Source organism: Serinus canaria, chromosome Z (genome assembly GCF_022539315.1).
Source record: "Serinus canaria isolate serCan28SL12 chromosome Z, serCan2020, whole genome shotgun sequence".
NCBI classification, from domain to species: Eukaryota; Metazoa; Chordata; class Aves; order Passeriformes; family Fringillidae; genus Serinus; species Serinus canaria.
The window spans coordinates 20,799,594-20,824,184 of NC_066343.1; the positions used below are offsets into that span (position 1 = coordinate 20,799,594).

The 24,591-nt window shown below is 36.8% G+C and overlaps 1 protein-coding gene across 5 annotated transcripts in view; it reads right to left on the reverse strand.

The window, feature by feature from the left end:
• CSNK1G3 (casein kinase 1 gamma 3) overlaps positions 1 to 19,851 on the reverse strand; it is a 66,928-nt gene extending 47,077 nt beyond the window's left edge. For 3 of the 5 annotated variants that reach the window (XM_018921201.3, XM_050986983.1, XM_018921197.3), the window contains exons 1-3: positions 19,634 to 19,851; positions 6,993 to 7,407; positions 3,121 to 3,161 (exon numbers count right to left, since the gene is read on the reverse strand). In XM_018921201.3, coding sequence (XP_018776746.1) covers positions 3,121 to 3,161; positions 6,993 to 7,170 — 219 coding nt within the window. In that variant the 5' untranslated portion in view covers positions 7,171 to 7,407; positions 19,634 to 19,851. Of the gene's footprint in view, positions 1 to 3,120; positions 3,162 to 6,992; positions 7,408 to 19,633 lie in introns of those variants that run through there. The other 2 variants (XM_018921202.3, XM_018921203.3) reach the window with 2 other exon arrangements.
• Positions 19,852 to 24,591: the final 4,740 nt, after the last annotated feature.

Genomic DNA, 24,591 nt, shown 5'->3' on the forward strand with positions numbered 1-24,591 from the left:
GTATAAATAGTGGGCTGGTTGCTGGACACAAGGTGATCACACAAAAAAGCATAAGAACTCCCTAAAGCATGTCCTGTGCCTTTGTTGAATCCTGATGAGAATTCATAATGAACATCATGGCCTAGACTGATGGGTCATGACATGCTCAAGCAGAAATTCCTTTAGCTAGTCTTTTGGTAGTGGTTAAGCATCTGCAGAGGAGATAAGTTTAAGCAGTGGAGAAATATGTCAAAGGGAAAGGGAAAAATAATGAAGGAGAAGGAAAAGCTGAATAGTGAATAGGAAGTTAAAGTCAAGTATATGGTCATGTTATAAAAATAATAAATCAATCAATAAGAAGAGGCGAGCAGGAAAGGTAAAGCTTTTACACACCAAACAGCTATTGCTAAAGAACCACCTGATCACAAGAAATTAGTTTGTATACAAAAGACCAGCAAAAACATACAAACACCACTACACAGCACTGAAATGGTAAAATCCCAGCTCTTAAGAGTTTCATTATAGTTCTTAAAAAAGTCTCTTCTGACCTCTCAAACTGGAGTATGTGCCCAACCAGAACAAGTAATAATGAATTAAGACAGATGAAGAGGAAGATTCTGGAACTGTAGCTGTTCTACCAAATTAAATAAGCATTTACATATAAACATTATACTTTAAAATGCATATGTTATACAACCCTTGGACCTCACATAGAAAAAATTTTTAAGATTTTTTTACACAAGTCCTGAAGCTGCCCCAAGCACCATAACAAGAAAATGCTTGTGTAATTTTGTTCACAAGGGAAATATTAATTCAAAAGAATTAAAAAGTTTGAGTCAAAAGAGCACTTGTAAAACACACTTATTTTTAACAACACAAACACCCCTGATAGCTGCTGTATAAACACAGCCATTCATTGCACTTAAGAGAAACCCACACAGTCCTTCTGCACTAGAGTATATGGTTATCACTGATATACAAAACATCTGGCATAACAAGACATCTTGCTGCTCATAAGACAACAGTAGGTCAAAACTGGAATGCTACCATGAGGAACACAATTACAGTTTTACGATACTGCAGGAGAGACTACAACAACCACATCTGCCAAGGGTAAGTGCTTAGACTGCAACATAAACTTAATTCAAGTAACCCCATTCAGGAAGGCTAAACTTGAATTACAACAGGTGCAAAACAGAGAGGAAGTTAAGAGTGTCTCATTTACAATAACAAAACAAGGGCTAAGAATAGGCCTAATGATTGCTCTGAAAGCACAAAAGTACAAATGCCAGAGTAAACAAAAGCTTACATTTAAAAAGGAAAAGGATTATATGCCACTGTATCTATAACTGTTAGAAAAAAAGTCCTGGCACTGTCTCAAATAGGAGAAGAACAGGAAAAAATACAAAATCCAAATAAATCCCATGGTTGGTTGCAGCTGCTTTCAGCAGACTGAACCTTGTGACTCAAATATCTTCCAATCTGGAAATAAGTATGTATCTGAAAAACATACTGAAACAAAAAAGGAGAACCATATTAAAAGAATCCACTTGTTCTACCTGCCAATAAATGTATTTTTATCTTACTATGATGATTCAAGCTCCAGTGTTGATTTTCATTATGATTCCTTCATCTGTTTTTCATTGCAAAGACATTACTGCTTTTCATGCCACTAGTGTAAGAGGAAAAATGGAAAAGTCCACTACATACTCAGTTCTTTCAGCACTAGTAGTAAATTACATATATACTTAACTGTATTGGTTCTTTAGTGACTTCAGACTAAGTTACTCAATAAAGTTGCTTCAAGCTTTTTACTCAGCTGGGAACAAGCAGCTCTAAGACTGAGATATTTGGAAATCAAAAAAGTAAATGTTGCCAATGACGAGTATCACCTGTGACAGCTGAAATGAGTTGAAATGGCAGCCAGGCTTATTAGGTTGTATATGTCATAAAAAAGCTTTTATCAAAACCGATCAGATAAAAAAGTTGTCTTGCTCTACATGACACAGTAATTAGTGCTAAAAAAAACCTCACTACCTTTCAATGTATTTCTAAATGTGCTTTGTAGTAGACAGCCTTTAAATAAAAGAATTTTCAGACCATTTTCAACTTTCACCAGACATACAGAGAAGATTCAAGATATGCTGAAACAAAATAAGTATAAATCTGATTCAATACACAACAACCCTCAAAACTGTATCCAATGTTGCTCTCTCAAGACATAATTTGCATGATTTAAAAATTTCTACTACTCCCAAAGTAAGTATTTTCCAAAACAAGGAGAGTGATACCAGTATTTTTCAGGAGTTTATTATGTTTGTAATGCTTTACAAATTTCTTATCTAAAGCCATGCATTTCTGTTCCCACAGTTCACCTTTCACTTCATGAAACCATACAATGCTACGTCAAAAGTTCTGTGCTACTGCAGCAGCAAGAAAAATCAACTGGAGTCCTAAAAATCCTTCAATGATAAGAAGAAACCAAATTAATTTCATCATGAAATACTTCAGTTATGAAAACAGACATTTACCAAGAAGTTAAAAAAAATCCAGAAGCAAAATATGGTGTTACCAAAGTAGTTCCAATGACTGCGAAAAAGCCAAACAATGTATTAACAGAATTTTCAAAAGTATCATGTTTGCAAAAGAAGTAAACATATTACACAGCATTGCAAATAAAACATGTCTACCAAAGTGATGTGTAAATACCAGCAGTTAGATATGAAAAATATTGGGGGCAGGAGTGAGGACATTAAAACATGTGCAGCCTCAAGAATTTCTGGAGTTTCTCTATAGTCACCTGATGTTAAGATTCACAGTAAACTTGTTGTTCCTCTACTTGTTGGACAACAAAGGAATCTACTAAGATGACTGCCGTAGAGCATATCCTTGAAGCAGCATTAAATCATCACTGACTTTGCAAACACAGATTTAGCCTTGTAAACACTGACAACAACTAAAAACTACTTTTACTCAATATGGCCATAATACACAGTTACATCACTAACTGCTTTTATCTAATTCAATAAAATAATATAAAACTATTAAAGGTTTCAATTAAAGAAATCAACCCATTAACATCTGAAAGCAAAAATCCGATTAGTTTCTCATCCCAAATCCTTTAAAAAAATATTAACTTACCAGCTTAATTGCCACATAGTCATTTGTGTACAAATTTTTTCCTTGAAAAAAGAATAAAAACAAAAATGTGAGACACTGGCTTTGCTGTTCAAGTAAATGTGACTTAAATACCAAGAAAGTCTTCAAAATATTTTTCAACTAAGGTGCTAATGTTCTGGCAGTGACTTAGGAAATGTGGGTTTATTAATCCAATACCTTAATTTAAAAAGATTTTTTCCCTGAATAGTGTAAGAGGTGGAAATTTCACAGAGTTTCAAATATTTAACCAAGTTTGTGATTTTTTTGTACTAAAAAAGCTTGAAAATTGGCAAATCACTACAACCAGAATGTGCTATTTTCATAATTATTGCTGAAAACTATTTGAAATTTATTTTTAAATTACCATGCAATTTTGAAACATCAGCCACTAATTAAAATTAGAATTAACTAGTTAATTAATTGAGGACTGGTTTTTTTCCTCAATTGTGTAATTTACTAAGCTAAAACTTAGGGCAGGACAACAACATTCCTGATAGGCTTACACCACTTGGAAAATGCATCTGCTGTTTTAAAAGGGATTCTACAACTGGGTAAGAACTTTTCAATACGCATCACTTCAAACTGTATGGAATGACTACAATATTAAACAAGTTTTATAGCTATAAAATTGGAAAATAGCAGATAAAGGATAAATTAAGTTGTCACTTCCAACACTTTTTGTTTCTTTACAATTTTCAAATGCATTTAGTGTAATTATTCTTAATGATAATCCTCCTTTTTTCTCTGTAGTATTACTCAGGTCTGAATTTCCTATGTTTATCTCAGTTTTGTTAAAAAAAATCAAATGAGGAAAAGACATGGACCAAGTCTAAAAAGTTCCCTGCAAAGACAGTTCCCCAGAATCAGAGAATATTCTGATTTGGAAGGGACCCACAAGGACCACTGAGTCCAACTCTTAAGAGAATGTCCCACACAGGGATTGAACCCATGACCATGCTTTGACCAAGTTAGTTACACCAACAGTCAAATACTATGAAGTGCTAATGAATCTTTTAAAAAATAGAGTACTCCTGTAAAGCTGAAACAAGATGCATTAAAAGCTTACATGTCTTAGTGGATCAAGCTTCACCAAAAAAAAAACAAAAAAAACCAAACAAATAACCTGAGGGTTACAGGTTATTTGTAACCTGTACAACAGGTTCACAACAACAAACACATAATTATGATCCGTACACTACAAAGGGATCATAGTCCCCTATGTAGGGACTAGAGTGGATATCCAGGCATCCTAAGTATTTCTTATTGGACAATCATATCAGTTACATTTTTGGTCAGAAGTGTACTTTGCAGTTGTTTCTGTGTCTTTGTATGGTGTTAGAATCTGTAAGACACTAATAAAAACTCTTGCAGGAGCCCTGCTCATTCCATCTCTTAGCTATCTACATCTCCTATTCTGAATAAGTAACAAACCCAGTTACAGTTAAGTGACTGCATAATGAGTTCCAAACTTGCAATGACACGCTTATTCTGAAGTAGCATCAGAAGGGACACTAACTTTCAAGGTGGTGAGTCAGGACATTTGGCTCTTTAAAATACAGCAGACACATATATAAAACACCACTGTTGATCTGTCCATAAACACACAACAGGTATTGAGTAATGCATCACTTGCAACAGCAACAAGTTCTCTCTTACTACCTTATTTATTTAACTGTATCAGTTTAATTTAACTATAACAGTCTTAAAATTAACAGCTCAATATCCAAACCAATTTACTCCTTTGCGAGCTAATGATTCAAGATCACAAACAGTAATTTGCTACAGAGAGCCAATTTCCCATTTGATCCACAAGCCACTACTGAAGTGTGACCACCAATTTCTTCTCAGATGGAAAAACAGCTCCTGACATATAAATGAATTTTTATCTTCTGAGCACTAATTCATCACTCTCCAACTTTATCCCTCCTTAAAGTCTCTCAGGTCTAACCTTACGACACATGCTCAAAATGTATTCCCACTTGCAGAACTGCATCTAAAAAAACTAAGCACTTGTGTACACCTTTGTAGAAAGGGTGCACACTAAGTACTTGATATTGTAGCAAAGCAAATGAAAAAGTAAAAAAAAAAAAATCAGAATCTATAATAACAATACTAACTCTTGCTTTCAGTAACTTACATTTAAAACATCTTCCTCACAAAAACCAAAAAAAAAAAAAATAGGGATTTGAAATATCTAGAATATTAGCAAAACCCACAGATATTAAAATCAGAAAGGCGGCACTTGTCCTGGTGACTGTTACAGGACAGTACACTGTCCCATAATCTCCAGACTATTCCTTTTATTTACTTGCTCTATTTTATTTCAGTACTATCAAACTCTAAGTCTTAACTAATTTAATATTGTATTTAAAATAAAATACATTGTTTCACTGTAACAGCTCCAAGAAAGTTAATCAAATGTTAACCCTTAATCAACTCTGTACTTTGTGACCAAAATAACAGATCAACAAAAAATTACCTTTACTAGTTTACAGTTGCCTTTATGTAGAATTCATCTTGCTGGTTTGAATAAGTTTATTGAGAGGTTTGAAACCAGAATTAAGATTTGAAGGCAGTATGCAAATTTTAGCAAGAGAGGAAGAACAATTTTTCAGCTTGATTTGTGGACTGCAAAGGCATGTATGCAACACTGTAAATGTCAAAATGTATCAATTTTGTGTAACTATTAATAGTAGTAACAAGAGTACCTATTAATGAGACTGCAAAATTCAGTGTCCTAAGTCAGAGCTGCAGCAATATTGTCTTAAATATTAAGTATTAACTTGCCAAGCTTATTTACAACCTGACAGACCCCAGAATGCACTATATTAAAAAAATATTATATGTTGTGTAAACACTGCATCACCTATATTGTTTGAAGGGCAATGAGTATTAGTTCTACCACAGGCAATGATCAACAGAAACATCTATATAGCCCACCATCCTCTCAAATATCTAATTGTGAAATCACCTCTATTTAATGCATGAAGCACTTTAAACTCAAGCCTTCTAATAATACTAGAATAAATTCTGGCCATTAAGTGTCAAACTGTATTTAATAACACGAAACCTGAACTTACACATCTTGAAAACCCTAGCTAATCATGCTGTCCATCCTGGAAATACAAGTCCCCAAAACTCAACATATAGTCTTCCAAAAGCACACACCCATCGTGTCTATTTTAATAAAGGCTAGCATTTCCAGCTTTGGTGCTTAAATTCTTCAAAACTCTATAGGTCCTTCTCAGTCTGCCTTCTCCACCATCTGGTTTTCAGCCATCTGTTCAGCAGAAAATTAGAGTGACTGAATTATCCCAAATTTTCTCTACAGTTGGATTCTCACTGTCCTGTAACAGCAACTCAAGTATTTAGCCTCACCACATGAAAAAAGAAACCAAGGAATTTCCTTGCTCACCTGTATTAAGAACTCTGTAGCACCTGGTTACAGCATCTCCAAGAGATCTGCCAGACCTACAAGATGGGGATGTGTCTCATACATTTAGCCCTAAATATACCTCAATAAAGTGCTTCAGAAGTCAGAAAAGACTGCTACAATAACCATGATGTAAATTCCAGCATCTTGGAAGAGAAAATGGACTGAATTTAGGAGAGCACTATATACAGCTAGAAAACATTTTAGTCACAGGAAGTATCTTACTATACAGATTTGTCATGTCATCAAGCTTGCACTGGCTGGGATAAAACCACAAAAGATGGGTTGAATATGCCTTGCACATCTGAAGCTTGAAGGCAGTTTGAAGAGCTGCAGGGTATTCATAGAGACATTTTCTTGCCTAGACTGCATAAAAATGGCCTTAATAACGTAAATTGAAATAAATAAACGAGGATCTTACCTAGCCGTAGTTCTCCAAAATTACCGCATCCAATTTTTTTACCAACTCTGAAGTTAGGGCCAACCATTAGCACTCCAGAATTTGAAGTACCAGTTCCACGTGGACTATGGCCTGATCTCCCATTAGGCCGTGCCATTCTTTCATCTGGTTTGTCTTTCTCTTTCTTTTTATTTTCCATGTCAAATTTACGGTACTCCACTTTGATTTATTCCTCTTTTTAAAAATCAGTTAAGCAAATTCCAATTGGACAAGGTGAGAATGAAAACATCATGAGTGAAATGCCCAGCTAGTTACTGTCAGTAAGGAGTCAACAGCAGCATGCTCTTCTTGTTTGCAAAGCCTTGGTGGTATCTGTAGTAAAACGTATTTCCAGAATGCACAACACCAGCAATATTTCCGAGTCTTCAGAGGAATTCTGTTAAAAGAAAAACAAAGTTATACAAGACACTAAGATTCTTGTACAAAATTATCTTTCCCTTCAACTAGACACAAAATTAAGCTTTAATTAATTTTATTTGCTTTACAGATCAATGAGAAGCACTACTTTAAGGTTAATTCTATTTCTAGTATGTAACAGCAAGTGATATTGTTGTGACTGAAGTGTACTAAAATTTCAACACTTCAAACAAAAAAGCCCTATAAAACTTCTTCCTGAATAAACACACTTAAAATTGATGCTTGGACACACTTCACCTTATGCCAGCTCTTTAAATGAAAGCAATTTATTTATTTTCCCTCCAACAGTATCTCCTGCACAGTTACTGAAGTTATAGAAATATATTGTATTTTCTGAACTGTAATTTCTGAGATGCACAAATTATAAACTCATGGCAAGGACACTGGAGTTCCTTCAGTAACTCCTAGAATCTAAAATTAAACTATGTTTACTTATTCTCCCCTACTATACTTCTGTCATAAATCTGTTTCCCTGCTCCCCTTCTCCCTTGTTTAACATCATTGCCTAGACACAAATTACAAATTCCTACATGGATTTCAGCAAATACAATGCTATCTTACTACTGTAATAAAGAACCACAAGAAAGCTTTTGTTTTTTAATCTCAGCTATAAGAACACTGGATATTGTTTTCTATTTGATGACAGTGGTGTAAAACCCCATAATTCAGAAGTTTCTACACCAGCAAAACCACACAATGAATTAAATATCTGTCCAAAATTATTTTCCTACATTTGCTTCAATGTTGGGAATACACTGCAGTAATGGAGAACATTATCTGGAAAAATGTATTTCCTGTGCTACAGCCTATTTTAAAGGTAGTCACCAAGAGCTTATTTTTAACACTTTGAGCTGAAGACACTTTTATTTTGTAAACCAATTTCTCACAAAGTAAAATTATTACTCACATCACAGTTTACAACAAAATTTCAAAAGTCAAAGAGGTAATAGTGAAAAATACACCAAATAATATTAACAGTCACCTGAATAGCTGCATCTGCTAAATCATACATAGTTACAGCATGGTTTTAACTAGATGACATTTAAAAATCATTAACCAACAGCTGACTAACATACTACCTGAACAATGAAGTACATGGAAATTTGTTTGGCAAAGAAATATGACCACAATACTGTGAAAGGGGGAATGAAAAACTTGCTCTGAGAACAATCAAAAAACACAAATGCAGATTACAATCCAAGATGACTTGCTTAATGTCAGGAAAAGGACTTTAGAAGTGAGTAATGAAAGCTGTGGGTTTTTTATGGTACAGACAGAAGTGTTTAAGAGAAAAAGAACAGGCAAATACTACATAACCTTGCAGGCTTTCAGATACCCTAAAGTCACATTCTAAACCACAGATCTCAAAGGAACTGACTCAATGAGAAGCAATAGATAATTTTCTCTCTCCCACTATGCTACAAAAGCATAGTGGAAGGGAAGGAATAAATAAGGAACCTAGATATTATGTGTGTTGAAGGAGAACTTCAAAGTCACCATTTAGTTCTTTGAATGAAGGTCAGCACATTTGATGCAAAAGAATGCAACCAGATGTTTTAGGTACCAAAGAAAAGAAGACTTCCATATTTTACTGGCTTTTTCATAAAGAACTAACAATAAACAATCTTAGAATTTTTAGTGTACCAAAAACATGACAACATCAATTTTGATTTCCAGAAATGTGTCTATTGTATGGACAAATCTATTATGCAATAACTTATGTTCTCCCCTTTCCTCCTGTTGAACTAACAGATTCTCCACTTACATTATAGGTAGGCTGTCTTACATAAACTGAAATTGATACCCTTTTATAAGATCTGTGCTAAATAACCAACACAAGTCCCTCACATTTTACCCACACTACATATCAAAAGGAAGACATGCAAGTATTCCTGGTCACAGTTTCTCCAAGACACAGGTGTTGCGTTCTCTTACATTTTCCTAATAAAATAATCTGCAACTAACTCGAAATAAGGACACTGCTTATGACTTTCTTCATTTTGAAGTTCCTGTGTAATATTTTATGATGTATTTACCTTAAAAATACAAAACTTTTTCATAGCTAGATTTATTTCTATTGTATTTACCTATGACAGTGTTATAATGTTGATGGAAATAGCTTCTCTTCACCATAATGCTCACATTCTAGAGGAAAAGCATCAAATGGCAAAGAGATATTTTTATGCAGTTACTTAGCATGTCAAAAATTCTGATAGAGAATGAAAGTACAGTTTTTGGAACTGCATTAGTTTTTTTAGACTATTAAGGAAGATGCAGCAGATTTGTCTCAAAGTAATTTTAAGGCTCAGAAGACAGACATCATTCAAAGGTGTGCATCATCTGAAGCACAAAAGGAATACATACAGTGTAAGCATTGTAAATTATATGCAAAATCATTTTCTTGCTATATGAAATAATTTTCTAGCTATATTATTTGCTATCATTTTCTTGCTTGTTATGGGCAATCTATCCTCATTTCACAGTTTGATTTTCTCTTTACTTTTCACTTTTTAATTTCAGCCTACATAAATGAGCATGCTTAAACCATAAACTTCTGCTCAACATTAGAGAATATTAGTAAATATTTGTTCTTAAATTCAAAAAGATATAGGATTAAATATCAAGACAATGGTAAACGCCATCAAAGCCAAGTTGACATAGCAGTATCATAGGAGTGAAATTACTAAGTTCAAGTGTAAAGAAAAAGGCAAAAGAAGCTATCAAAAAATGTCAAAATGGTATTACATAGAAGAAAAAGTAATTAGATCTCAATTATAAACTAAATCTGTAATCTGTATAGACTGTAGATAAAAAATAAAACAAGACTGGAAGAAAGCAAGTAACTTAAGTAACTTCAGAGTAGCTGACATGCCCAACAAACAACAGCTACCAGAGGTTTCTTTTTTTTTTTTTTTTTTGGTGTAGTCTGATAGACTTTTCCAGGCACTGTAGAGAGACTGCATGAAATGTAAGAAAAGGCACAGTGAAGAAAAGAAAAAAAAAAAGACAACAGGGTTTCAATTGACTGACAACTTACACACCTAACCCCTGCAGAATGTCCCCAGATTAGATTATAAATCTACATATCTCTCAAAACCTCTGCTTGAAGATGTCCCAATTAACACTACTGAAGACTATATGCCACATAAGAAGCCTTTTCTGTAGCAACAATTACTCTCCAGGACACTACGTAAAGCGGAATAAAAGAACAGCTCATTTAAGCATCTTCTTTATTCATACATTTCTCAAATACCTGATCCTGCAGCAACAGAAGGAACACCACTGTAATTACATGCAAGCTTACATGTTCCAAAGTGTTGTCATTACAATGTTCATACTCAAGTGTGCAAGTCACCTTTAAAAAAAAAAAAACTTACTATCTACCTCATTCCATTTTCACGTTCCAGATTTACTCCTAGACAAACTAATTAAGAGAAAATTAAAGTAGCTAAATAGAACATTCCACTGCCCAGGAATGACAAACTTAAATGAAACATGCAACTCTAACTGCTCCCTCAGGTAACATAAGCAGCACCCTTCACATTATAATTACAAGATTATACATCACTGCTAGTATCAGTATACTAACATTTTTCTCTACGTTTAAGAAAGGCATACAGCAACAAAAGAGTACAGAAGAAAATAAAAATTTGATAGAGCTTTAAATTATATTGGAAGAAGGAAAAGGATATAAACAGGTTTGACAGTGATAAGCAATGGGATGGGTATGCCAAAAGTCAAGGAACTGAGTGCTAGTGAGATCCTTAAACTGGTCCGGGAGGCGTCAGCTACAACGGATCACTCCCAAAATGTTTCCACACCAACACACACAGCATGAGGATCATCACTGGAATAGGTGAGACCTGGTGGGATGAGCCCCTTGATTGAAGTGCCATGATGGATAGTCACAAGCTCTCCAGGAGGGACAAGCAGGGCAGGTGAGCTGGAAGGGCTGGAATATTGCCTGAAGCCAGCAATGGCAGGCTGACAGTCTCTGAGTAAGGATTAAGGGACAAAAAAATAATGTGAATGTCATCATAGGAGTCTACTATAGGCCACACATCCAGGACAATGATTCCAGATAATTATTCTGAAGAATGAAGAGACACCTTCAAAACAGCGGCCCTCATCACACAGCTACACAAATAGGTCCAGAACAGTCTGAAATCTGGATAGTCTTATGATACAGCAACTAATGGAGCCAGCTATGAAAGGTGCTGTCCTTGACATGCTGCTTATTAACAGGGAGGATCCTGTGAATGAAGTGGTGACTGGTGGCCACCTTGGCCACAGTGACCACAAAGCAACTGAGATAAAATCTCCATTATCAGGAGAAAAAGTGACAGCAAAATTTCAGTCCTAGGCATGACAAGAGCTAATTTTCAAACTGTTTAAAAAATCAGTAATATGCCCTGAGAAAGTGGTTTTGAGGGTACTGGGGTCCATCAGGTCTAGTCATTTTTTAGGCACCACCTGCCAGGGGCCCAGGAACAGGCAGTTCCAAAATGTCACAAGTCAAGTGGAGGAGGCAGAAGGCCAGCTTGGCTCAGTAGGAATCTTCTCAGAAATAAGGCAAAAGAGTGAGCTGTATGCCCAGTGGAAGGAAGGTCTGATGAAGAGAAGAACTATAGAGATACTGCAACCAGAGACCTGAGGGAATGGCCTGAAGTTGTGTCAGGGGAGATTTAAGTTGGATATTAGGAAAAGTCCTTCACCTAGAGGGTGTTGGGCACTGAACAGACTCCCCAGGGAAGTGAGCACAGCATCAGCCGGAGAGAGCTCAAGGAGTGTTTGGTCAATGCTCTCAGGCACATGGTGTGACTCTCAGGGTGTCCTGTGCAGGGCCAGGAGTTGGACTTCAATGATTCCTCTGGACCCCTTCTAACATGGGATATTTTATTATTTTATGAAAGACGTTTTTTATTTATTAATTTTATTATTAATTTATTATTAATTTATTAATTATTAAATATTTTATTATTTTATGAAAGAAACAGTCCTCGTTTCAGCACAAGGCATTTAAAATTCACTCAGCCTTCTGGCATTTTCATACCTCTGCAGTTTCTCACATCTCAAGTATCTGCTCACGAACTTCTAACCCCAAGGGCTCATGATTTTTGGCAGTTACAGTAATTTAGCAACATAGCTTCTTCTCACATCTTCTAGAAGAGTGAAGAGAAAGTCTCTTGGAAATCTGTGGCAGAGGCACTACAAACTTTCTCTAACACTACATGTAATTTTTATTGAATGCTTCATCTACTACAGTCTTCAACTAAGATGAGGAACAGTCACGTTCACTTTCCAAAGATCATTTCCATGTTACAAATATATTTGTTCTGCAGAAAAAATAACACAAGATTCTATCCAAACTCTTTCAGAAATACTTAATAGTAGAAACTCTGAAATTCATACTATAAATCTGAAACCAAGCAAGAGCTCCACTGTGAGACCATAATACAAAACATAAATATCTAATAAACAATTTCTGCTTTTTTTTGTGCCTCATGGAAAAATTGAGCTGTTCTTTCTAGATTAGTTATTACTGCATTATTTTCATTCATTTTTATACACAAGTCTCCATGCAACAGAGGAAATCTATGAAATTCCACATCCACAGCTAACAGGCTCATAATTGAAGAACCCTTGAAAGTTTAGGACAGCAGTTTCTAACTGTGAAAAAGTTTTTAGACAGAATTTGAATTGGAAAATATCTCTAAAATTGTATATGATTCAGTTGGATCTCTTGCTTATTTAAAAATAAAAATAAACATTTAATGACAAAAGAAGAGTGGATTTCATTATTTTCACTTTAGTCCAATAAGAGTAATGTAGGCTTTCATATGACTTTACTGTGACCAAAACTTGAGCTGCTATTCCAATGATTTATAGTACAAATATGTCTATAGCTTTATTTTTGGTACAATATTTTCCTAAGCAAAAACTAAAAAAAAGTTTTTTAATGATTCATTGCATAACTCAGTTAAATGTAACCAAATTATTACTTCATCATTTTTCAGATTTCCAAAGCAGAAACAATACACAAAACCATTAGCACTTCACTCAAAACTGAAGACAAAATTAGTGTGCTGAAATATTCTGTACATTAAACTTCCACAGATGGCACATACTTATTATATCAGCTTTGAAAAACAAAGAACATTTCCAAACAAATTTCTCCTGACACAATTTCTCTCTCCAGTTATCAGTAACCTGTACCAAAATTGCTCATTACTGTATCATTATACAAATCTTAGATGGTGTTCTTCATATGTGACCTGAACACAATGAAAACTTACTCATCAACAACTCATTTTGCTCTAAACAATATAATCTACTTCATACACCTGGGGAATTCCAAGACTAATGGCATCTGATTTTACAGTTTTAAAAAATTTCTCCCATAGAAACAAAATACAGCTTGGTATTATCTGCTTCTCGTATTTTCAGAAGTTAGTTAATTCATCAAAGACTATTTTATTCTCCCATTCCTTAGGTACTTATTCTGACTTCAATTAGGTAAACAATTACCTTGGAAGCACTGTAAAAAGAATATATAAATTCTCTGAAACAACATCTTCTTCCCAAAAAAAAAAAAAAAAAATTTAAAAAATCAGTATTTTGTAGTAGATGTGAACTAACCTAAGAAATAAGGATGGTCTTTTTCAGCTTCACATGAGAAGACTGCAGTCTCCACAATAATAAAATAAAAAATATACAAGAAGTGACAATGCACCTAAATAAGATCATCACCAGGATCAACATTCAAGCCATCAAAAACCACTGCCATATCATTTCTGTGCAAGTTTGACTTTCAAAATACTGAACCACAGAACCCACATTTGCTACATTTCCTTCACAGAGAAAAAGTACATAATATATTAGTAAGTTTGAAATCCTTCCTAGAGTTTCATCAGCAAAGAGGGAAAACACACAAAGCAACTGTTACTTCTTGATCACACAAAATGTTTCACACTTCAGAAGACATCGGCATTTATTTAAGAAGGCAAATATAATAACCTAATTTCAAAGGCAAATGAAATCTCTTTATAATAGATCATGCAGGAGCTCAAATGTGCAGTTTATTTCTCAGTGTGCATGGCCTCAAAACACTTTTATTTTGATTCATGCTCTTCAGCACTCCAAAGAAACTAACAGATCACAAGTGCACATAAATTTTGTTGGTATTACCAGAACTTCCAACAATACAATGTTTGTATCTCAAGTACCTTCTACACTAACATTTCTTTCTTACTTAAAAAGTCTCAGTTTTGCACAGATTCTTATTTTCAGTTTCAGAAACAGACAACAGTTCTGTTCTCACAGCATTTGGTCTTTTTCCACATCTGCCTTCTGTAATACCAACCTATTCCAGACTCAGGTAAGTTTTGCAAAACCAGAAACAGAATTTATTGATTTTGGTGTACAAATTAGACACTCAGCATTCCAAAAAATATGATTGTTTTAAAATATGTATTTGCTTACTCTTACAGATAAATATGATTTTCCTCATAAAACAAGGGTTTAGGTAACGGAGTGTAAGCCTACATATATACAGTCTCAATCTTCAAATACATATGAATGAAATGCACTCAAGAAGTGCCCCAATTGAAAGTGTCAAGGTAAATCCAAGTATCTTTCTTATGAAAGGATTTACATAAACTTCTAAAAAGTCTTGTTTTCATCTCCAGTGGTATATATATTAAATAAAAAATTACATTTCTCTCTTACCATATCAACTGCCACACACTATATTCAACAAAAATAATTAATTCGAGATTCTAGAATAAGCATTTCAATTTTCATGTATATAGGTATTTCCCTAGGGAAAGTACACCAACAAACCACATATGACCACATATAATCCTCCTTTAATGCACAAAACCTAAGAGAGAAACAGCTTTATTGACACATTTAATCAACCACTTGCCTGTGCAAGAACTAACCAAAAACCTACCCCATCCTTACTGAAGTTTGTTTAAGAAGTCTATTCTAGTTAAACTAGTGTAATTTTTCATGTACCACGGTTTAAAGTCACATGAACACATCAGAGGGAGGGCTGCCAATATCCAAAATTCAGTATCTGTTCTCTACGCCTAATTTTGTCAGTTGAAAGTCTACTACCTAATGAACAATAAATACATCCTTCTGCACCACCAACTGCCAGCTACGGTCAAAATGCTGTCACATCAGACGACACCTACCGTACTGGGGTTCACCTTAACACAATTTTTCTACAAATGACAGCCTGGACTAACTATGTAGCAATTAGAATCTATATCCAAGCAATCTCTTCATCTCTGTTAACTCTAAGCAAACATCAGCTAAGATGGCTATCGCTAGTCACTGCATAAACATTTTTATTTTCTCATTGATCTAGAAGGCAAGTTTGGCTCTAATCTATGAATTACACTTCATTCAACTTTCACTACAAAATCCTACCAACTTCACTTAAAGATTCCATGCAAGTGGCATGCTGTTACTTGGTTAAAACTTCTGCTCATGCATCCTTCTTGCACTTTCCTATAATCACCATTTCAGAGTAAAAGCTGAGAGTTTTCAGAAAGGAGAGCCATAACACAAAGAATAATTTTTAAAATCTAATAACACTATTAAAGCTGATTTACTAAAAAGAGCACAGAAAGGATAAAACTGATGGTTAAGCAATATTTCCATCATTTGTTTCTTCACATTTCCACCACCACAACCATACAGACTTAAATGGGCTACATTGTCCTCAGCTGGCAGGAAGCTAATGCTGAGCTAGCTAATACTACATAATGGAGGCGTCAATTTTCTACACAAATAATTGTACCACAGCACGCAAGCATTATAGCAGAACAATAGAAAGGTACAGATTAGCCTAAGGCTAGGCCAGGGAATCTGTGAAGTTAACGCATCAAGAACTTAGAAAAAAAGGGTACTGCATTTCATCTAACACTGTATCTGAAGACAAAATTAAGTACCGTTGTGAAACACCCCGGTGCTATACAGAAAAAAAACCCAAAGCATTTCTGAGAGTCCAAAAGACACTAATTTGATCTTCCAGGTTAGATTTTTGGATAAGCTAAAATATATCATGTGGTCTAGCATTCCACAGTGATTGTGAAGATCAGTTTTCAAAATTAAAAGTATTTTTAGCTCTCTGACATAATTCCCTGTCACTTAACTTTAATTACATGGTCAAATTCTACTTCAAGAACTTTAGACAGAAGCTAAGTTCAAGTTTAATAACTCCACATGTGAGGAAAGGGATAACTCACAGTACAGGAAAATGTCTCCAGACTAAGTTTTGCAGCTATGAATCTGTCAAGGATTTCTAACAATAACAAACTACATGGCAATCAAATGATTCTGCTGTCTTAATTGTCTCCATAAAGTAGATAGGTACCTTCTACAGCAGTCCCAAGTATTTCACTACTACACACACTTGCAACTCTCCTCTCACTTGCATGACTTTCACTGCAATGTATACCTAAAACATCATCAAATTGAAACTACAGTTCTATAGTCTTCAAAAGGCTATAAAGCATTTTTCTTCTGTTTCAAGTTTAATATGGAATAAAATTGTATGGATAAAGTCTCAGACACCACACCAAATGGAATCATGCTTGAAACCTTCATATTGAATACATAAGATGCACAGTGACACAACTTTAAGGAGAAACACTAGCCACTTGGATTCATCATTAGTGATGTAATACAAAACATATTTAAACCAATGCCTTCCTATGGAACTCAGAGGAAAAAACAAGTGTCCCAGTGTTTTACACAAATTCAAATGCCACTGAATATTAAATCGTCTGATGTAAATTAAAAGTTCTGGGAACAAAACAACCTGGTGCTGTTGACATCAGTTTTGGTCAAGGTCTGATGGCAGTTACTTAACTACACTGATTTTAAATCAAAACAAAATTCTCAAGCACTAAAATGAGAAAATGTCAGTATGTTGATGTGGGCACTTGTTTGTAGTTAAACTCTTGATGTGCTACTTAGGAAGATTAAAATAGAATCATTCTTCAAAAGCATCAACGTTAGCTAAACTTAGCTGCCTACAGATTAGTGTTCAACACCCACACAGCCCCAGTGTAGTAACTTCACCTTTCCGGTTATCTTCCACATATCCACAGCATTTGCAGGCCACCCTCTGATACATCTCCAGCTCTCTTTCTTCACAAAACCCCTTCTTTTCTTCCCAAATTAAAATGTTCCCTTCTTGCTCAGGGAAGAGAAATGTTCTGTTGCTTGCCTAGTATTACAAGTTGCAGGCTGAACAGCTCCCAAGCTACTACCACACAAAACATAGCATCCTTCCTTCACCATGGTTATGGTTAATAAATATCTACTATCTAATTTGGTTTTAGAAGCAATGAAGCTTATAGGAACTTACCTTCACAGGCAAAACCATCTAAGCTTGGTTAAAACTGCCCTAAAAATTCCACATTTCTACAGACAGCAGATGAGAGAGCCGCAGATCAAAAATACCTAATTTCCTTAAAAAACAGACTCTTTTTCAGGAGAAAATTCAAAGTACAATCAACAGTATTTACTTAAAGGTCTCACAATGTTTTACATAAAAACAAACAACAGTGAAAATACTGTTGGAAAAATAAAGCAAAGAGCATTTTTCTCTCCATGTGACAAAAGTTTAAAAGCAAATTTAGTTATTCTGTCTCCCTCTTGTCTGTTGGAAAAATTCTGCCCTCCCTCTTTACTGTTAACCATAAATTCAAGTTTTCTTTATCTTGATCACTCTGAAGAAAAAAACAGCTCTACAGAAAATGTGATGTATCAGAACTAGTACTCTAGATTTTGAAAATAATTTACATTTTATAAGCCAATCATATTTGATAATATTTGATTTTATAAGCCAATATTTGAAGCAGAGTGGCAAGAGAAAAAAAAAATATTAATTTAATTAGCTGAAAGTCATTCTCAACTGATGTAAATAGTCTCCAGTTTGCCAGGAAGTTTCTCCACTTCAGGTAAGCACAACAAAATACCACTTTTTCCCACTGAAAACACTGTTTAACTGTTTAATTAAAAAGAATTTAAAAGAAATTCACTAAAGGATACTGAGGTCGAGAGCAGACATCCCCTACAAGATAGCACAGAAACTTCTATCTCATCTTTTCCCTTTAAAACAAAATTGCATTACTCCCATCTTGGATTTTAACATCCTAATGCAACTCGGGATAAAAAGCATCCACTAGATAAGTATTTCTAATATATGTAGATAAGTGGGTTAAGAAGAGGCGTGAGTCCAAAGAGCAGTTATAACGCAGACAGCAAACTTAATACACTTAAGAGTGTGCTTCACTTATAATCATGCTTAAGCAGATGCACAGTATCCATTTTTAGTTATGTATGCACTTACAAATGATCTTAACTATAAAATTCAGCAAGAAAAAAAGTCTTCGATTATACTGCAATTTTTTTTTACACATCGCATGTCACTTCAACACTCATTAAGAGTGTACCAGTAAAATGAACAAGAATGCCTGAAAATAAGGTCTGTCCGAGTTCCATGGTGAATCACTGAAACATTACTATTAGAGATTTTAATAACTCAAACTTAAAACCACATTCAGAGCGTGCCTATGAATAACTTCCTGAAAAGGAAAATAAAAGGTAAGAATAAAAGAGCACTGGCAGCCCAGTTCGCCTCTAACCTGCTAATCTGCTAAACCAGCACAATCGCACTCCAGCAACCTGCTTCTACAGACCAGGAAAACAAATTTACTTGTTCCTACAAACCCAGCTTGGTGCTCGGTCAGAACAACCAACGCCAGCAGCACCGACACCGCCTGACACACAGGGAACCCCACCGCCGCAAGCAACTCCCGCAGGAGAGGGCACTCGGAGGTCCCACAGCGACGGCTTTTGCGACCCGGGAGCGCAGCCACAGGGAGGCGGCGGGCCCTCCCAGCGCCGGCCGAGCCCCGCCGGCATAGTCGGCGCCCCACACCCGCCTGGGGCACGGCCCCGCACAGGCGCCGGCTCCCTCTGCCCCGGTCCGGGCGACCGCCCTGGTCACCGCCGAACTCGCAAGGGGCTCCGCGGCCCTCGCAAGTCCCGCGGCCGCCTGGGCAATGAGGAGAGAGACAGCCCGAGGCCGAGGCCCACGGGGGTGCTGCGACCGCTGCAACCGCCGCCGTTCCGAGACGCGGCCGGGGACAGCAACCTACCAGGGAGCCCAGGAGAGCGGAACACAGGCTCGGCGTTCGGCCCTTCAACTCCAGGCACTGCTTCCCGACCTGCCCCGCCCCTGGCGCGGGGCTCCGAAGCGGGGCCGGCCGGGGCGGCACCCCAACGCGAAGGGGAAGCGGCGGCGGCCCCGAGCGCCCGCCCCTTCCCACCGCGGCACAGGCGCCCGGGCGGGCGCCCCGAGAGCGGGTGATTGACAGGGCGCGCAGGCCACTCGGGGGGCGGGAATCGAACGTCAGGTTGGGAGAGGGGGCGGGGTCTGCTGGTGGGCAGACCCGACCGCCAATGACGGCGGGGCGGGGCGGGGCAACGCGGGTGCGGGCCGCGCCGGAGGCAGTGGCCGGAGGGCTTCGTGTGAGGCGCCTGGCTCTGGTTGTTACGCCTCGGCCGCTCCGCTCCCCGCTCGAGTCCGATGTCGCGCTTCGAGGAGGCCGCTGCGCGCCTGCCCCTGCTCAGCTGCGCGCCTCCCTCGCCTCGAACTTCTCCTTACAGGGACAAAGGCACCTGTTTAATATGTGAAGGGCTGGCCTCCAATGATTGCCCTGTGCCCCCCGGCAGCTGAGTCAGTGTCAGACCGCACCCGCGGGGCGCCTGGAGCCGCAGCTCTCTTCCATCCTCTGCTGGGTACCAGTCCCCTAATGCCAGCACCCTTAGTGGCCGGGCGGATCGCTCCTGGCAGTTTCTCAGCAGTGCTGTGCCTCCGCGCTTGGCAGCTGCCACACCGCTTGTTCGGCACTGTCGCCACCCGTGGGTGAGGTTGCCCTGCTCTTCACGCTCCGACATCCTGCATTCCCTGTCCTGTGTGTCCATGCGGGAAACCAAGAAAACAGAACCCCACTCTCACTTGATGACTGCAAGAGCTGGCGCGTAATTATTAAAAAAAAAAAAAAAAAAAAAAAAAAAAAAAAAAACACAAACAACTTATAAATGCTTTTTCATAGACTCTGCGCACTCGTGCGAAAGAAAAGATCTTAGGTTCTTTCCTGGTTCTCCAGTCACAGGAGTAGCATTTTAAAAAGCTTGAGATTTGAGTATCATTTAGGCCACTAAGGGTATAAGGCTTTAAGTATTATCTTTTTTATATTTGAATACATAAAAACAACTTTAAAAGTTTATTAACAACTTGTTTTACAGTCATTATAAATATGGAGGAGAGAGGATGCAAGGGATAAGTGTTGGAGGTTCTGACGGATCTTGGAATAGTCCTTATTCAAATAATTTTTTAGGTAAAGTTGGTACATTCCAGAACATTCTAGAAGTCCATGTAGAAAAAAGAATTAGCAGCAATATAGCTTCAAGAAACTTTCAGAAGTCGTTTGCTGAAGCTTCATTTCCTTGTCTCAGTAGACATTGAATTACTTTTGCCAAAAATCCTCCGTAGGCAATCTGTGCTGTAAAAGATGCCTTAATCAGAGAGGAATGAGCATATACTAAATTCCAATTAGTTTTGCAGGATCCTGATGCACACAAGCATTCCATTCTCACAAGCAACTAAGCAGGGACAAAAACAAGTTTTGCATTACGGTGATGCTAAGTTCATATTATACAATTGTCCTGAAATTTTCCATCACCTTTAATCAGAAGTGGACACATATTTACAAGTACTGGTGTTGGCTTTCCCAATCTTTTCTAAATATACTCTCATAAACCTAACAATAAGTGCACATTTTATTTTTTTAATATAAAAACTGTAGGGTATTTTTCCAGTTATGATTTGTTATTTAAAAAAAATCATTAACTGTTGGTTCAACTCAACAAATTACCTAGTGACCTGTAATTCTAAGATGTAGGTGATGAACATAAGGCAAAAGAGAAAGATGTCTTATACATGTCAGAATTTACAGAAAGGTGCATCAGTTTGGAGTAGTTAGAATTACAGTCAGGCCGCAGTGGTGAAGAAAGTGGATGATTGCTACAGGTAATCTTAATCTCCAAGAGCAACAGATATACCATGCTATATATCAAGTACATAAAATAATATAGATATAAAATAAAATATAAAAGTCATGCTGTGGCTTAAGTTTTATAGCGTTCTCATGGTTTAATCCCAGCCAGCCTCCAAGTTCCATGCAGCCACTCCCTCTCTACCCCACCAGTAAGATCAGGGAGAGAACTAGAAGATTAAAAGCCAGAAAAATAGTGGGTTGAGATAGAGATTGTTTAGTAGGGAAAGCAAAAGTCACACATAAGCAAAGCAAAACAAGGAATTAATTTACTGTTTTCCATGTGCAAGCAGGGCATGTGCTCCAGGAGAACAGGGCCCCATCACATGTGATGGTGACTGGGGAAGACAAGCACTATCACTCCAAACATCCCCCCTTCTTCCTTCTTCCATCAGATTTAATTGCTGAGCCTGACACCACACGACAGGGAATATCCCTGTGGTCAGTTGGGGTCATTTGTCCTAGTTGTGTCCCATCCCAGCTCCTTGTAGACCCAGACTACTAATGGTGAGAGGCAGGAAACCAGGCAGCCACGAGCAACACACAGAAAAGGCTTTGACTCCTTGTAAGCACTGCTCAGCATTAACGATACACATATTAAATACACGTGTTATCTCACACTGTGTTTCTAACACAAACGTGAAACACAGCCTCCTACTAGCTACTGTGAAGAAAATTTACTCTGTCCCAGCCAAAAACACCATGTGAACATCCCAAAAGGTGATATCATTTGCTGTGTATACATATGGATGCTGTTCTAAGTGAAGGAAAAAGTACTCCCACTGTTTAGTCCTAGACAGCATTATTGCCCTCATGGAATCCTTCGACAATTCCGGCACACATAGCATAGTAAAAGAAATTGCCAGGTGCCACACTTCTTAACTTTCTAAAACTTTTTATCTTTTTAAAAAGTGCTTTATTATAAAGGTGACATGATATTTCATTCATGTAATATTTCAGCTTTCATTTTAATATTCACTATTTGGCAGTATTTCAACAGTTGTTTCCAGTAGCCTACAACATTTTATTTATGCTGTATTACTCTAATAAACTTATTCCCCCTTACCATGCTGAACTATTTAATTACTAGATACCAATAAATGAAATTCTTGCACTGGAAACATACAGGCATAACATCTGGCTTTCAAGTATTATAGTTCCACTTTTCCTTCACATCTTAAAAGCTCTTCTAGCTTCTTAAGATCTTTGTTCATTTCACACATGGCAGAAATAAATGGGATTCTTCTTTCTGTGTTTTAAACTCAATTTCTAAATATTTGTTCTATATCAATTGCTAAATATTGGGGTTTTTTTTTTCCACTGACATAGGATTTGAGCCAATCAAGTTCATTTAGAATGATTATTCTCAATGTGGTATCTCAAACACAATCCCTTAAAATTTCTTCCATTCAGGATCCTGTAACTTAATCCATATGCCTAGGAAGATCTCAACACCTAAAAACAGAGCTGACCAGGCAGTAACATAACCTGCTGCAGTAAATTAATTATTTTTTATGGACCATCCAAATTCTGTTTAATTACCCTTTAGTTTAAGTTCTTTGTTCTGGACTAAAAGTTACCTGTCTGTGATAAAAAAATTTCTGTGACATAGTAAAGTACATAGTCACAAGCCAGCACTGTGCCAGGTCTGTGTGGAGAGGCAGTGGAGGGAGACTTTTCCTAGATGCTGCAAATATGTGCCTGCAAACAGAAAACAAACAACCCTGGGTACCTTTCATTTGTTCTAAAGTTCATGCAGTTTGGCAGCAATGTTGATGTGAAGGAGAAAGCCTTACCTGTCTGGGCTTAGCTGTATGCATTGCAGACTGGAGTCCACTTGTAGGTTCCAAAATTTTAGGACTACAAGGAGCATTTTATAGTCCTTTTATGAACGTAGAGAGCACAGCAAAAATCTGGATTTGTTAATTCCGCATGAGAGAAACATGAGACTTGTGCAGTTCATGGAATAGTGCTGTCATTGCTAAGGATGGTTACATGACCAGTTGGAGAAAGCCTGTAATACATCAATCTCGTACATCATACAACTATAAAAAATTGATAGAATGTCATTACCTTAAATAAAAAACAGTAACTCACTTCAGCTGTTCATGTCATCTGACCCATGTACAAATGTTATACTACTTAAAAATGTTATACTTTCTGGTCACAATCCTGAAGTTGTGGGTTGAGGTAAGTGCTCAACAGTTTGCTGGTCACCATTTTTCTTTAGAACTCCCTATAACCATGGAGGAGTACTATGTGAGAAGAGCTGTGGAAAAGTTCTGTGATCAGGCTGATCCCCTCCATACTAATGAACTTTTAAAAGGTGATGTAAATCAGAGTTGCACCAAAAACAAAACAAAGCAAAAAAAAAAAAAAAAAAAAAAGGACATGAGGACATGTAAACCTTCATTGGTGATATGCCTCAACTGCATCTAAATCTGTTTCCATTCAACTGGTAAATTATCAGTGAAAGGACTGAAAAGGCCACATATGTAAGAACCACATGATAAGAAGATCAGGTACTTTGACAAAATGCTGCAATTCTGGAATTTGAGGTCGTGATCAATGATCTGATTGTTGACATAATGCTGCTTCATGTACAGAGAGGATTTTGTCTGTTTTAAGCATTTAATCATAGACCTGCTTAACCTGATGTAATCAGTTTGTCATTTTTCCAAGAGGTTGAACAGAACACACATATTTTTTTCTTGTAATTAAGAATGATCAGCAAGGCTCAAAATCTGGGAACAAGAAAATATGGAGATTGAAAGTTTTTGGCAAAAAAATCAAAAAGGCATTTGAAAAGGTTTTCTATCTCAAAAGCACTTAAAAAGCTGAGCTTCCCAGTAAATGTTGATAATAAAACTAGACCCTGTGTCAGAATATTTAGAAATAAATCTATTTATTTCATTGTAACAGTACTTCTTTGTTTTCATTCTATGATTCCACCTGTGACTGTTTTAATTTAAAGCTGGTACAGGCTTTTTTTTAAA